Here is a 15489-nt window from a genome sequence, read left to right on the forward strand (position 1 = left end):
TATCGCCACAGCTCGTCGCTGTAGGCTCTTAGCCAGGAGACCCTCAAGGGGTTTCTAGTTTGGTTGTCTATCTTTGTCATCGGCGTGCCGTGACACCATCCGGCCGTCGAAATACTTCAGCTCCTGTGCATTAGCTCTGTTTGTGATGATGGGATGATAGCACTTCGCGCCACAGAAGCTCTTTGTCGACTAGCAAGGCTGGATTCTCATCGTTCTTCACCGGTTGTTTCTGCGGCATTGACCTGAAAGGTCGCCAATGATGCCCGAACATGACATTCGAATATTAGGGAACTTCTGCAGGAATCCTGTATGAGCTGCCTTTTTTCTCGGTGAACATACCAGGACGATCCTGAAAACTCTGCTGTTTGGCCATTCTCGTCGTATCAGGAACATTCCGTGCAGGAGCTCGACGATGTCTACGACTACATCGTAGTGGGTCAGTCAATCGTATGTCACCTTGGTTTGGAGAGTTGTTGCAAACTAGTCTCATACGACAGCCATGGCTTCTGCATTCTTGGGCCATGCTGGACAACCTTCTGCGAAGGAGCTGGAAGCAAGTGAAGAAGTTGGACTCGATCAGTTGACGACGACAACTTTAGGACAGCATTCAAGAAGTGCATTGAGGGTCCTGATATTGGAAGTTCGAGCACTTATGCAGATTTCTTCGAGTCACTGGCCAGTCGAATAGTGCCTCCCTGAGAAAAGAATGCAGGACCGGACAGAGGAAGATATATCAAGTTAACCGTATCATTTGATGCATTTGTATTCCTTCAAAAGCATTGGTCTCGGCGGAAGACATTGATATGACGAACCATTTTGGTGAAACAGAAGTATCTGGAGTGCGTGAATGCAGACAATAAGCCATACGGAAAGACCTGAAACTTCAGGATCTGTGGGCTTGTCAGAATGGGAACATCAGAGGTGTGAACACGATCGGCGCTCGCTTTGGCACGACGCGATCATGTGATACGACAACTGCGACGCGATGCGTTGGTGGCTCAGCGCGACGTCAGACCTAAAGATTAGGTTCAGTGGGGAATAAACGACTATGCATCATCCGTCAAATTTTGAGTGACCAGAAATAAAGGCAGCTCAAACAGACAGAGAGCGAATAGTTTCTCTCCTCTAGCCTGATTCAGTGTTGGTTGAAACATCGGCCACTCGAAGCAACAGATGCATTGTCTCGAGATAATGAACATCTATCTTATATTCTTATGCCATGTTAGTATGCTTACAATTCAGAGCGCGATATGGAATCGATAGATGCCTCGATCTCATGCTTCCCACTCCAGAACGACCCGTGCAGGTTAGCCACAAGATGTAGTCTGCTCTGCAAGCATCACACTAGTGTTTTCTGGAAGTAAGTAACAGTGACTGAAAAAGTATGGATTCATCAGTCACTTTGCCTCTTTCTGAATCTAGATATATAGATCAAGAAATTGTCAACCTTGTTATTATAAACAAGGGCCACATGAAGCGATGGGGGAATTCAAGATGCACAATCAACACTTACTCTTTTTGGCAGATGAAAGGGGCAGATGAAAAGGGCAGGCAAAGGCTCGTTTATCCCATTCGGATACAGGCAGAGAAAACGGCGAATAAATCCAGACATAATTTCCTAACTTCAGGATTAAAATACGACCTTGGCCATTGGCCGCATCAGGAATAGGTGGATGCAAAGTGGTCCTGGTGGGAGGAGTTATGGGCTCCGCCACTGGGCTGCCACCGCTATCGGAGATGGTGCTAGACAACGACCACAAGGAGAATGTGTGGGAAAGTGCCGCCATGAAAGGATGATCATGGATTGCGAACGGCCACTTGAGGGTGGAAGGAGGAGCCTGCCTTTCGAACTGATCACGAGGCGTGCTGGAGAGACTATTGTCTACCACACCGTCTTGGCCTCATAGCGTAAGGCAATCACAAGATATGTACACAATTTCCCGATCTCTTTAGAACCCAAGACTTCGGATTTGATGCATCCGTAAGCGAGCGTGATGGCCGCCACAGACGCGTTCGCGCTCATCAACGTGTTCGAGTTGCATTGTTTGGCTCTCGTCCCACTTGCCCACTCACCACGAACATAAAAGCCATGCATTCGACCGCTGCTTGTTGACCATCTTTGCTGCCCTTCTGCGACACGCTAGACAATAGACCTGGGCGTGACATCTGTCTGTTGCTCATCATTGTTCAACTCGGCTGCCTTGCCACTCGTCATCTAATCAGTTAGGCCTTTGAGTTCGTCGTGGCCGCTCCTCCAATGGAGAACACATTGAGTACATTGTCAGTGGATTATGAAGGAGATGCACCCACGCCGTCCTTCAGCGAATGGATCAATTGGGACGATAATCCGGACCCGGGCGTGGACGATCAACAGATCTCCGACACACAATCCTTCATGAGTGTACAGAGTGAGACGACCACAGACGGCGTTCCCGTTCGTCAGGTCAGCAGTTTATGTTCGCATCATTCTGTGCACTCACCGTGAATCGAATCAGGACTTCAGTGGTTGGAAGCATCATGCCTGCCCTCCTTGGATTATGCCTGTCGACGACAAATCCTTGGAAGATGCGGAACAGTATTCGAAATGGGCCGAATCCATTGATGGGAATGAAAATCTCGTAGGATATTGGGCTGCCGTGAGTCTAGTGAGAATTCATGGATTGCTGCGATATTCATTTCGTTGTAGGCACCTGGCGAGGCAATCGCCAATGACGAACAAGGCGAAGTACAGCTGCATCCCATCTTGATGATGATGCCCCAGCCGAATCTTGCTCGACAGTCATATGATAGTATCCTACATGACAAGTGGGGATATCGGGATATGGATGGAAAAGTCGTGGTCCTGAGGCAAGAGGAAGCACAAGTCTTCATGAATAGAGCTGGTGTAAACTCCTTTCTGACGACCTCGCAACCGGAGACGATGCACCATGGAAAATGGTCGGAGCAAGGCCACATATGTCCCAGGCCTATGAAGAGGGTTCGCACCATCGTCAGTGATGTCGAACACTTGCAGGCTGCATCAAACGTCGCCCACAGCGCTGCGAGCTCTATTCGAGACTTACCCCGATATGCCGAGGACGGAGACAGTGACCGTCCAGGAAGGTGCCTCGATGTCTTCATCTAGCCTAGCATCCATCGTACGCCGCGACCACAATCCATCTGCCACGGACGTGTTCTGGTTCACGTGAAAGCAAACTCAGCCGCGCCGCATGGGTTTATCCATACTGCGATTGCTTACATCTCGTCGACGAGCAGCCAAGTCCGCCTTGAAGGATCGCACTGATCGAATCCGCGACATTGTCCTATTGGTGATAGCGCCACATTCCGAGGACAATCTCCGCTTCATCGCACATTGAAAAGTTAGAGACTGGAAGGAAATGTCGGAGACCATCTGATGTTCGCCAAAAACAAAGGTTCAAAATCTGTATTTAATTCGACGTTCCGATGTCATAACTCGAACTTACCATCATGCACAAGTACACGTTATTTGACAATGAGACCATATTGCGTGAAAATTGAGGCCCGTCCGCGAGTGGTTGCTACTCGATAGCCTAAGCCAGACAGGGTGACTTTGGTGCCGAACGACAACGTGTTGCCCTGGCCCTCTCGAGTCGCGTCCCCCTTCATCATAACTCCCACTCGGCACCTTCAAAGAACACATATTATTAGTTGATGTAAGCGTTGAATGCAGATACGCGAGATACTGACAACTACCTCTATTTATACATCTGCCTCTCATCGCTCAGCTGCGAATACGCACCACATTTTCAGCGGGATCTCGACCGTACAATGGCTACTCATTCAAATGACCCTGATCTAGACAATACCATCACCACCGAATGTAGGGAGCATCTTCTGCACAACAAGCAGCCAGTCGCTCCACCCCGTCTTCGGTTCACGACCGTATACGATTACAGCAAGGCCGCCTACGAAAACGCACAAAATAATACGACCCGCGATGGTCAACAAGTAAGTTCACCAGCCACAATGTATCCGTATTATCCTGTGTGCTTACCGTAGTTGTCAAGGCATTTGATGATGAAACCGGTCCTGGAGTGATCGACCGGCCATTGCAGAGGCGACAATCCCCCCGAGCTGCAAGTGGGTCTTCTGGATCTCTTGAAGGAGCGCGAAGAGCAATTTCATGCAGAGACTAAGGAGAGGCTTCGTAGCACCACGGTGCGTTAGATATCAACATATGAGAGCGCAAAATATATTCCGAGCAACAAGCGGCCATGATGGATGCAGGTGAATGGGAAGACGTGGTGTGCGACATAGCGAACAGAAGAAATGCAGTTGGAGGGCTGATGTTGGCAGTAAGAATCTGACTTGATCGTCTTTATATGCTGCACTGTCATATAATTTGACGCGTTGAACAACGCGAGGTCCGCTTCATCATCGATGAGACAGACTGCATGATCGACATGAGCGTAGTAAGTACACTCTTTCGTGAGCTCAGATTCCAGAGATTTGAGATGAGCAGACTGCAAGGAGAAGACTGGAAGGTGAGCAAGGTATCCCACTCATCATGGATGAACTGCAACAGGAGCAGTGACTCGAGCGTGCGAGGCTGAGTATTGAAATAGCTAATTATGGCAGTGCCCGATGTGGCCCCTCCAAGAACGCGATCATGTGATGCAGTGACGCTGTGCGACGCGTCGGTGGCTCTGCGCCACTCGATAGCGGGATCCGAGGTCAGCCGCAGTAGTCTCGCCTATCTATCCTCCTGTGTCGAACATTGAAATATGATATCTATGCATGCATCTAGAAGGCAGGGGGTTACGGAAGAAATGCGTTGATGATGACTGCTGACTTGACATGAGCTTGACCCAAGCCACATGATAGCCATGCACGATGCATTTCTCGAGCACTTTGAAGTAGATCTAGCAGTACAAACTATGGGTTAGATAGTAAAAACATGTATCACATGATTATGTGCTGCCTGTAGCTCCCTTCATAGTACAAAATGAACGACTTTAAACATTGCTAGAGAATCTTCAACGTTGGAGATGCATTCAACCAGCGGAAACCGTCAAGGCGATAGATCAGGATATATATCGAAATATTGAGTTTAGTGCTATGTCTTTCTCTTTCAGTAGATGTTCTGCAGAGGAGACAGTCCAGTGATAGCGGCCACCCGAAAAATGGAACTTGCCGGAACGCATCCACTTTTGGCCAAATCATAGTTCGCGTACTCTTCGTAATCAGCAGGCATTCTCCAATGTGAACCATCTCGAGTGCATGAAGAACGCAGACATAAGTCCAAACATAGATATATTTATCGGTGACAGATGCATGCAACGAATTGACAGTCTCTGTTAACGCTACAGCAGCATTCTGGTGGTCTGTAATCGACATTGAGCAGACGAAACAGAAGAAGTGCGCAGACACTGTTATGCTTACTTCTTTGCATGTACGTCAAATAAACGGACATTTCAGAGAGCAGAGAGGCGGGAGACGGAGCGCAGCCACGAGATAGCGCGTGGCTCGCACTGGCTTGGCCAGGCGCTTATGATAAGCGCCCATACAGATACTCGGCCGCCCGTGCCACTCCCCAAACAAGGCTTGTCCACCCACCACGACCAGTGCCCTATACCTGGTCGACGCATCGCGCGCTGACTATCGCATCTCACTGAGCTCAGCGGCGCATCGTTGCGACGTGGCCACTGCTTTATCTGTCTTTTACCTTTTGTCCTTTGTCTCTCATCGCGAACGCTCAACGATGGCCTTCGGTACCAAGTTCTTGAAAGGAGCGCGCAATGCGTTACTCAAAAAACTACCATACATTTTTCTCATCATACAGCCCCGTCCGGAGCTGTCAGAAGCTGCATGTGGTCATCGGGCTACTCCCTTCGCCTACAACACCTTTACTCTGAAGAATGCACAAATAAACACGGACGAGTGGAACGAAGAAATCCAATCAGTAAGTCAGCCAACTACTCTATCCGTGTTAATCTGTGCACTCACCATATGACATCCAACTATCCGACCTACGCCACAGGTAGCTTCCGATACTGAATCAGCAGAACCGCTGGGCGATGAAATGGAATGGAAATGCATCGTGCCTGTCAGGGATAATAGAGCATCCTTCTACAGCATGGTAGGCTGCCTTGTATCGAAGGTCATTCGTTTCGTGCACTTATACCATGGGTAGGTTGGTGGCGAACTTGTCCAGACGGCCCTTCCGCCAGTCGAGTTCATGCGTCTCTTGTTGAGAGGTGAGGAAATGGCGGTTGCATTCAACCTTGTAGAGATGTGCAGAAGACAGGTGGAAGTAGAAGCCCAGGATCTCGCGGCTGAGGTTATAACGGCATCGGTGAGCCGCACAGTGTGTGTGATGAGAGCAACGCCTGACCAATGCTCATAGAACTTGGAGACCGTCGACTCTTCCGGCAGGCCGTCTGCTGAATGGCAGCGTAACTATCGCGAGGGGGCGTATAGCTCCGGACGCTGGAACTCTCGAAGGGCTCCCAATCGCCGGTTCCCCTCCTCCTCGTCCTCCTCGTCCTCCTCTTGCGAGTTCCCAATCAGAGAGAGGACCAGTCAGCGACTCGATAATCGCGAGGAAGCTTACAACACCGGCGGTCCCAACAGGACTATTCCCTCCGGACTTTCCCCGTCGTCTATCCTCCAATGCCCTACGGTGCCTCGTATCATGCAGAACGGGATTGATCTTGATGCTTTGGAGCCGGCCAAGGAGTCTTTCGATCGGCAGCAGGGTATCGAGGGCAAGCGTACAGGTTGGCCGAAGAACGCACGTGCTGATGTGCTGGAATCGGAGGACAGCCAGTAAATGGCTTAGCACACCGCAAGTGTTCGCAATGCGCTGCGTATACGGAGGGTGAACGATCACGTGTTGAGCAGGTAGAGGATAGGAGGAAAATTGCCAGGAGATGTTGAAGAGCAATCTGACGTTCGCAAAAAATGTTTTCAAACTGTATTTATTTCAATGTTCTGCAGTCATAAATAGAACGTACTGGAGTTTTCAAGTCCACATTATCTGACAATGACAACATGTTGCGCGAAGGCTGAGGCCGATTTTTAAGTGGTTGCCACTCGATAGCCTAAGTCGGACAGGGCGGATTTGGCGCCCGACGCCAACGTGTCTTCCTCGCTCTCTTGCGTCGCGTCCCCCTTCATCATAACTTCCACTGGCCACTTTCAGAGAACACATAATGTCAGTTGATATATAATCTGGATGTGGATACGCGACATACTGATGAATACCTCTATTTGACACGCCTTTGTCTCGTCGTTCAGCTGCGACAACGCGCCACATTCTTAACTTGATCTCGACCATACAATGGATACTCCCTCAAAGGATCTCGATCTCGACAATACCACCGCCATCGAACATAACAAGTATCTCTCGCACGACAAGCAGCCGGTCGGTCCACCCCGTCTTCGGTTTACGACCGTATACGATTACAGCAAGACTGCCTATGAAAACGAACAGAGCAATACGACCCGTGATGGTCAACAAGTAAGTTCACCAGCCACGATGCATCCGTATTGTCCTGTGCGCTTACCGTAGTTGTCAAGACTCTTCACGACGAAGCCGATCCTGGAGTGATCGACCGGCCGCTGTTGAGGCGAGAATCGCCCGAGCTTCAAGTCGGCCTTCGCGACTTGTTGATGGAGAGGGAAAGGCATATCAATGCAAAAATCAGGAAGAGGCTTCTTCGAGGCAAGGTGAATTATAAGTCAACGTATGAGCTCGGACGACATATGGACGTGCGTACAGAAAAAGGTGGACAACGGACATCGCAGTGAGGCCGCAACTTCCTCAGGGCAAGAGACTGAACTATTGGCGAGTTCAGAGACACAAACCGTGCCCTGCGCTCGTGCCAATGGACAAGCGCTGGACGATGCCGCCGAGGTGGAGACGGTCCCAAGAGGCAGCCTTGACGGTTAATGATGTGAGTTCAGTTCAATTCTGATTCTCGCCTTGTCTGCTAACAAATGTCCAGCGCAAGGACACCAGTATGAGCGGCATGCGAGCGGACGTGCCAGGCATGCCCCGCGCTGGAGCAGCCACGAAGTCGCTTTCTTGAATCAAGAGTCAAAGTGCAATTCCCAATCTTCTCATCACAACCACACTTCCTCCCCCTCAACTTCTCCATCCATGCGGCATTATCTTCCGAGCGACAAGCGATCACAATGGATATAGGCGAATGGAAAGGCGTAGGGCGGGACATGAGGAACGCAAAAAAGGCAGTTGTGAGGAAAATCTGACTTGATCGTCTTTGTATACTGCGCTATAATTTGATGCATTGAACAACGCGAGGTCCGCTTCGTCGTTGATGAGACAGCCTGCATGACCAACTACGCGCCTGCACAGAACCGTCGTCATCGTGAGCGTAGTACTCTCCTTCGCGAACTCGACTTCCAGGGCCTTGAGACGAGTAGATCACAAGGAGAACACAGCAAGGCGAGCAAGATATCCCTGTCATCATGGACGAACTTCAACAGGAGCAGTGACTCGAGCGTTAACGTTGACGTTGCAAGGCTGAGCGTTACAATAGCCAATTAATTATGGTGCCTGTGGCTCCGATGTGGCCCTTTCGTAATTACATCACCGATGATTAAAGGTAGATTCAGTGATAAGTTTCATTTCAATATGACAAGCACTAAGACAACTAGAATTTACGGTATCTAAGTTGAGTTCGCCAGGATCCGGATAAAACCTTGCGTAGCATTTCTCATCGATAGTTTTCATTACGGGGCTGCCTAACGCTGCCATCCACATAGAACCTCCTGTTCGGGACCTGTTCGGGAATGAGTGGATGATGCCTCCAACGGTCCGTAACGAGTCGCGTAAGTGAGCGTCGTTGTTTGGTACGCCATCGCCATAAACGACCGACAAGATAAATCTCAGCCAGCGAGATACTGTAAACTGTCAAACTCTCCCAGAACGAAGCAGAAGGATCGCTACAAGATCGTGCATTGAAGTCTGTGCTCGCTGTGCGGCCATTTTCGTGTGGCGGGAACCGATAATGAGCACCATAGTGCCACCTTGGCTATCGACTGCACGAACTGGAAGGAGCACGTGCACGCGAAGTGGTCTTGTTGGGCAGACTTGTGGGCTCAGCCACTGAGTGGCCACCACTTTCGGAGATGATGCTGGACGACGACAACGAGGGGAGGAGAATGGGTGCCGCCAAGAAAAGATGATCACCGTTTGCGAGCGGCTGTTTGAGGGTAGAAGGAGGAGCGAGCCTTTCAATCTGTTCGCGACGCATCTGAACAGACTTTTGTCTAGTACATCGTGTCGGCCACATAGCTAAACGCACTCACAACATATATAAAATTTGCTAGTTTGTTTTCTCAGTCCAAGACTCCAAGTTTGATGTATCCCTAAGCGAGCATGATGGCCGCCACAGACGCGTTAGTGGCCATCAACGTGTCCGATCTGCCTCGTTCCACTTGCCCACTCACCACGAGCATAAAAGCCACACATTCGACCTCTGCTTGTCGACCACCTCGGCTGCCCTTCTGCGACACGCTAGACAGTAGGTCCAGGCGTGGCGTCTGTCTGTTGCTCACGTTGTTCACCTCAGTCGCGTTGAGCTCGCTATGGCCACTCCTCCAGTAGAGAGCACGTTGAGCACCTTGTCAGTGGATTATGAGGGAGACGCGCCTACGCCGTCCTTCAGTGAATGGATCAACTGGGGCGACGATCCAGATCCGGAGGTCGATGATCAACAGAGTCCCGACACACAAGTCTTTCTGAATACACCAAATGAGACGACCACAGACGGCATTCCCGTTGATCAGGTCAGCAGTCAATGTCCGTATCATTCTATGCACTCACCGCCATATTGATCAGGAATTCGCCAATTGGAAGCACCGCGCCTGCCCGGCTTGGATTATGCTTGCCGAAGGCAAGTCCTTGGAAGCCGGGGAACAACTCGTGCCGTGGCTGTCTGCACTTCTTTGGCAAGTCAGAGGTCGGAGCAGTGAGCTGCTCTATGCCTCGTCAAGGCAGTGCCGTGGTGGGGTAGGCCGGACGTGGAGTGTCCTGGGTCCGAACTCCGAGCGGAATCCGGGTGCCTGGGGTGTGCCAAGGGAGAGCGCGAGGAACGCCCGCTCGGCACGCACTGCGTGACGAAAACACAGAGCAAACGTGCGAAGCAAGATGCTGGGAGAGGGTGGGTGGGAAGAAGACGAAGTGTCGTGTCGCGGAGACGAGTTGGGAGATGGTGGTCGCAGGACAAGACGCGCTGGTGGCTGCGTCACGCGTTCGTCCTGCGACATGTCGTCACGAGTCTCAGAATTCGATGGGACGTTGTCACGATCGAATTCCCGCAGTATTGGAAATGGGCCGAATCAGTTGACGGGGATGGAGGATATTGGGCTGCCGTGAGTTTACTAAGAGATTGTGGATTACTGTGGTATTCATTTGCTTGTAGGCGCCTGGCGGGCAAACCGCCAGTGGTGAACATGGCGAAGTACGGCCGCATCCCATCTTGATGATGATGCCCCAGCCGAATCCTGCCCGACAGTCATATGATAGTATCCTACATGGCCAGTGGGGATACCGAGATATGGATGGGAAAGTCGTGGTCCTGAAGCAGGAGGACGCACAAGTCTTCAGGAATAGAGCTGGTGATGACTCCCTTTGGACGACCTCGCAACCGGAGACGATGCGCCATGGACAACGGTCGGAGCAAGGCCCGGTATGTCTCAGGCCCACGAAAAGGATTCGTACCAGGTTAGTGATATCGAATGCTTGAAGTTAGACAAAATGTCTCATTGCCTGCAGGATATCGAGGACAAGGTCTCCGGATCAGAGAGCAGCCGAGAGACGGCCTAGTACGCCGCAAAGATTCGAGAGGCGACGCATATACGGAAGGAGAACGATCGCATGATGACCAGTTATAGACGGGAAGGAAGACTGCAATGAAATGTCGGAGGACATGTGATGTTCGCAAAAAATGTTGCAAAACGTATTAGTCCGGCGTTCCGATGTCATAAGTAGAACATGCCATCGTATCCCAGTACATGTTATTTCATAATGAGACCATATTGCGCGAAAATTGAGGGCCCCTCCGTGAGTGGTTGCCACTCGATAGCCTAAGTCGGACAGGGCAGATTTGGCGCCCAACGCCAACGTGTCTTCCTCGCTCTCTTGCGTCGCGTCCTCCTTCATCATAACTTCCACTCAGCACCTGCAGAGGACAAATAATGTTAGTTGGTATACAAGCTGGATGTGAATACGTGACATACTGACAATACCTATTTGACACGCCTTCTGCTCATCGTGCAGCTTCGATAACGCGCCACATTCTCAGCTGTATCTCGACCATACAAATGGCTACTCCCTCAAAGGACTCCGGTCTCGACAATACTACCGCCATCGAACGTAAAGAGCATCTGTCGCACGACAAGCAACCGATCGCTCCACCCCGTCTTCGGTTCACGACTGTATACGATTACAGCAACACTGGCTATGCAAGCACACAAAGATATACGGCCCATGAGGGTAAACAAGTAAGTTCACCAGCCATGACACGTCCGTATTATCCTGTGTGCTTACCGTGGTCGTCAAGACATTTCACGATGAAGCCGGTCCTGAAGTGATCGATCGGCCACTGCAAAGGCGACAATCCCCCGAGCTGCAAGTAGGCCTTCTGGACTTATTGAGAGAGAGAGAACAGCACATCAATGCAGAATTTAGCAAAAGGCTTCTTAAAGACATGGTAAATTATTTATCAACACACATGGGCGTACAATATATTGACGTACGTGCAGAAGGATTTGCCCAGCAAACATGGCATTGAGAATGCGACTTCCTCAGGGCAAGAGACCAAGCTATTTGCGAGTTCGAAGCCGCAGACTATGGCTCATGTTCATGTCGATGGACAATCGCTGGGAGAAGCCACCGAATTAGAAAGTCGGTCTCAAGAGACAACCTCGACGGCTGCTAATGTGAGTTCGATTCACACCTCGTTGTCGCCTTGTCTGCTAATGGGCATTCAGTGCAAAGACATTGCTGTGGTCGGCGTGCGGGCAGACGTGCCAGGCGTGCCCCGCGCTGGAGCAATCGCGAAGCCGTTTTCCTGAATCAAAGATCCGAGTGTCTTTCCTCGCGTCTTCATCACAGCTTTACTCCCTGCCCCTCAATCTCTCCATCCATACAGCACTACCTTTCGAGTAACAAGCGACCGCGATTGAAACAGGCGAATGAGAGGGCGTAGAGCGCAACATGACGAATGGAAGAGAGGGGGGTTCGGAAAGATTTAATGGTGCCAGTAAGGACCTCGGACTCAATCATCTTTGTATGTTGCAATGCAATCCGATGCTTTGAATAATGCGAGATCCGCTTCGTTGTCAACTGCATGGTCAACCAGGTGCCTGCACCGAACCATCCTCATCGTGAGCTAGTACCCTCCGTCCCGAACTCGATTTTGCTGGGCTTGAGACGAGAAGACTGCAACGATAGCACAGCAAGGCGAGCAAGACATCTCAGTCGTCGTGGACGGACGTTGACAGGAGCAGTGATTCGAGCGCGCTGAGCTGAGCATTACGATAGCCAATTATGGTGCCTGTGGCACCGATGTGGCCCTTTAACCGTAAGTATTCCTGTTAGTTACGCTTGTGTAGATAAGTTCCATGTGTCAATATGATAAGTTCTACGACAGTTGCAATCTAGGATATTTAGGCTAAGTTTTGTTAATGTCCAGATTAACCTTGGGTAACGTTTCTCTTCGAGAGTTTTCATTCTGGGGCCGCCTAAAGCTGCCACCACGTAGACAACCTCCTGTTCTGATATAAGTGGACGATGCGTCCAACGGTCCACAATGAGTCGCGTAAGTGAACGTCTCGTTGTTTGGTACGCCTTCGCCACGAATGGACGCCGGCACGGAAACGATTGCATGATCTCAAGACTGTGGTTTTACGTTTCAGTGGGTATTGAGCATGACTTGTAAAGGACATAGACTCACAAATGACCAAAACACGACGTCGCTGTTCCACCAGGGATCACACAGCATGAACGGGTTCTAGCAGACCCTGCTGACATGTTCTTCCTTTATCATATCAGCGCACTTCTCGGCGACCGCGACAGTAGCTGCAGCAAGATGAGTGCTCAAGATATGTGGAAACACGCTAGAGTCAGCAATCCGCAGTCCCCGCACGTCATGCACTTGCAGCCTGTCATCGACCACCCCGCCTGCATGAACTCCGCCGTCTTCCGGCGCCATCCTACACGTAGACGAATAATGATACGACGTCTGCGCATAGCGGCGAATGAATTCGTTGACGTCGGAGTCGAATTCGCTCGGCGGCACGAGATAGTCACGGATTGGGTAGCCTCTAGCAGCAATTTGCTCCTTGAGGCGCATTGTGAAACGGATACCCTGGCGCATGATCGTCCAGTCGTAGTCGGTGGCAAGATAGTTCAAATCAACAACGGGATCATCGCGAGGGTCGCTCGAAGCCAATCGAATCGTTCCTTTCGAGGTTGGTCTCAGCGGTATCACGAGGAATCCGACGCCGCCATCGCCTTTGACTTTTGATGCCGCTATGTCGCTCCAAGCGATCTGCAAATTATGTATCTAGCCAGCGGAAAGAGTTTGATTAAAAGCCTCACGTACGGGCATGACTTCAATATCGGGTATATTCATGGGCAACGAGGCATCCTCGTCTGCCTTGGAAGGTGTGATCGTACGAAAGTCTGCATCGAAGAGCCGCGACTGGAGGAAAATGGATAGCTCCAGCACCGGAGCGAGCAGGATTCCAAGCCCAAAGAAAAGGTATAAGAAGAGTTCCTTGATGATTAGCCAAGGTCGAACTTGCAGTTGCACCACAGAGTCGCGTAATGGCACCCGATACTGCACAGGGACGCCCAGATGGTCTTGCTAGAAACAATGCACAGAATCAATGCAACCGATAAGTATAATCGGAGCACCTGAGGAATTCACCAGGTGAGATCCTACCCCAGCCAGATGCTTCATGACCGGAATGCCATGCTTCTCTAAATGTTCTTGCGGGCCAATCCCACTGAAGGCGTCCTCGAGAATATCAGAGACAGTAGCTTCTATTGGAATGGAGCCATTACCTGAGCATCAGGATCTGAGGGGATACTACAGGACCGGCCGACAAGATGACTTCCCTTCGCGCCCCAATGAACCTTGATGACGAGCGCCCATCAAGAGCCTGGATATGGACACCCTTTGCCTTTGGAATATCCTTCTCGCCCTTCTGCACGTCAATGCGAAGCACGGAGGTGCGTGTGCAGATGTGCAAGCGCTGCGCACGCTGTGATGCAACCGACTGGGGCAGGAATGCCGTGAGGGTGGAACTGCGGTAGCCACGCTGGTCAATATTGAAGTGCATCTTCGCGCAGCCGTGTGAGGGATGGAGAGGGGAGTTGAGATCGTCTACGTATGGAACTCCTAATGCCTTCGCGCCTTCGATGATTCTGAGACACAATCAACGCTCAATTGGGGTCGCCAGGTCGATATGTTAGCACTCACGGAGTAGTATGACCCCAAACATTTTGCTTGTACGATCTGTTTTGCCACGGGCCTGTATGAGTATACAAGCCTTCAGTTCCTGTAAAAGCAATGTATAACGGACGAAACCAGACTAACCAGATACGCCATGAAACGCGTCGGCACTTTCTGGGTTCTGATCGAGATCCGTCTCAGACTTGACGAAGTACGGCTGAATCTCATCGTAGCTCCACCCTTTATGCCCCGCCTGGCTCCACGAATTGTACTCCGCGGGAAGGCCGCGCGTGTACAGCATGGCGTTGATCTTGGATGAGCCACCCAACGAGTTACCTCCAGCCAACTCGAACGCGCGCCCGTTGACGCGTTCCTGCGGAATGGACTTCCAAACACGAGAGCGCGAGCCATCTGATGCGAAATGAGAGGAAAGCAATGGTACCCGTGCGATCCAAGAGTTCTGCACGCCTCCGCGCTCCACCAGCAGCACTGTCGCAGATTCGTCTTCGCTGAGCCTGCTAGCGAGCACGCATCCAGCAGTGCCGCCTCCTACTGTCCAGTAAACAACTCTCCAACTCGATCTGGCACACGGGTTGACTGACCAACTATGACATAGTCGTAGACGTCCTCGAGCTCTTGCATGGAGCGTTCCGGGTACGACGAGAATGGCCACATCGGCAAGCAGCAGAGCTTCTAGGGTCGCCCTGGCATCATCACTGGGAAAGAAGGCAGCCTTATATAGGATTCCTGCGGGAATTTCTCACATCCGAATGTCATCTTTGGGCGGTAGCCGCAACCTTGTCGAATTTTGATGCGTTTCAGATCAATCACCGCAGAAACAACGGATAAAGAACGATGAGAATCCAGCCTTGCCTAGTCTTGCTAGTCGACAAGGACCTTCCGTGGCCCGGTGAGGCATTCGCACTACCGCAGCAAGCAAAGCTGGTATACAGGAGCTGAAGTAATTGGAACGACTGGCCCGGGATGGGCAAGACAAGCGGGAACAAGCGCCGGACTCACTCAAGCTTAGGCGACC

At 51.0% G+C, this 15489-nt stretch overlaps 6 protein-coding genes across 6 annotated transcripts; 3 read left to right on the forward strand and 3 right to left on the reverse strand.

Moving 5' to 3' along the window:
* Positions 1 to 2737: 2737 nt before the first annotated feature.
* LAESUDRAFT_305093 (uncharacterized protein) lies at positions 2738 to 3615 on the reverse strand. The gene is made up of 4 exons (XM_040901911.1): positions 3465 to 3615; positions 3239 to 3391; positions 3063 to 3175; positions 2738 to 2966 (listed from the first exon to the last, which is right to left on the reverse strand). The coding sequence occupies exons 1-4, from the start codon at positions 3501 to 3503 to the stop codon at positions 2795 to 2797; spliced, it is 477 nt and encodes a 158-aa protein (XP_040762073.1). The 5' UTR covers positions 3504 to 3615; the 3' UTR covers positions 2738 to 2794.
* A 2456-nt stretch (positions 3616 to 6071) lies between these two features.
* Positions 6072 to 6871, reverse strand: LAESUDRAFT_728156 (uncharacterized protein; the record flags this gene model as incomplete). Its single annotated transcript, XM_040909377.1, has 3 exons — positions 6072 to 6296; positions 6371 to 6760; positions 6839 to 6871. Coding segments are annotated over 2 exons (447 nt in total), but the record flags the coding sequence as incomplete, so codon positions are not given.
* Positions 6872 to 7303: 432 nt separating this feature from the next.
* On the forward strand, positions 7304 to 7915 carry LAESUDRAFT_761186 (uncharacterized protein; the record flags this gene model as incomplete). The annotated part of the gene is made up of 3 exons (XM_040912875.1): positions 7304 to 7483; positions 7543 to 7692; positions 7745 to 7915. The coding sequence occupies 3 exons, from the start codon at positions 7304 to 7306 to the stop codon at positions 7913 to 7915; spliced, it is 501 nt and encodes a 166-aa protein (XP_040762075.1).
* A 1661-nt stretch (positions 7916 to 9576) lies between these two features.
* LAESUDRAFT_761187 (uncharacterized protein) lies at positions 9577 to 10816 on the forward strand (the record flags this gene model as incomplete). The annotated part of the gene is made up of 6 exons (XM_040912876.1): positions 9577 to 9777; positions 9830 to 9913; positions 9985 to 10155; positions 10213 to 10362; positions 10413 to 10679; positions 10766 to 10816. 6 exons carry the CDS (start codon positions 9577 to 9579, stop codon positions 10814 to 10816), a joined length of 924 nt encoding a protein of 307 aa, XP_040762076.1.
* A 327-nt stretch (positions 10817 to 11143) lies between these two features.
* Positions 11144 to 12323, forward strand: LAESUDRAFT_728162 (uncharacterized protein). The gene is made up of 5 exons (XM_040909378.1): positions 11144 to 11169; positions 11228 to 11450; positions 11540 to 11702; positions 11755 to 11931; positions 11983 to 12323. The coding sequence occupies exons 2-5, from the start codon at positions 11314 to 11316 to the stop codon at positions 12064 to 12066; spliced, it is 561 nt and encodes a 186-aa protein (XP_040762077.1). The 5' UTR covers positions 11144 to 11169; positions 11228 to 11313; the 3' UTR covers positions 12067 to 12323.
* A 244-nt stretch (positions 12324 to 12567) lies between these two features.
* On the reverse strand, positions 12568 to 15447 carry LAESUDRAFT_703684 (GMC oxidoreductase). The gene is given in 8 exon segments (XM_040906525.1): positions 12568 to 12882; positions 12948 to 13544; positions 13599 to 13862; positions 13926 to 14043; positions 14063 to 14425; positions 14481 to 14532; positions 14598 to 15002; positions 15056 to 15447. The coding sequence occupies 7 exon segments, from the start codon at positions 15126 to 15128 to the stop codon at positions 13005 to 13007; spliced, it is 1815 nt and encodes a 604-aa protein (XP_040762078.1). The 5' UTR covers positions 15129 to 15447; the 3' UTR covers positions 12568 to 12882; positions 12948 to 13004.
* Between the last annotated feature and the right edge of the window lie 42 nt (positions 15448 to 15489).

Source organism: Laetiporus sulphureus (assembly GCF_001632365.1).
Source record: "Laetiporus sulphureus 93-53 unplaced genomic scaffold LAESUscaffold_33, whole genome shotgun sequence".
Taxonomy (NCBI): domain Eukaryota; kingdom Fungi; phylum Basidiomycota; class Agaricomycetes; order Polyporales; family Laetiporaceae; genus Laetiporus; species Laetiporus sulphureus.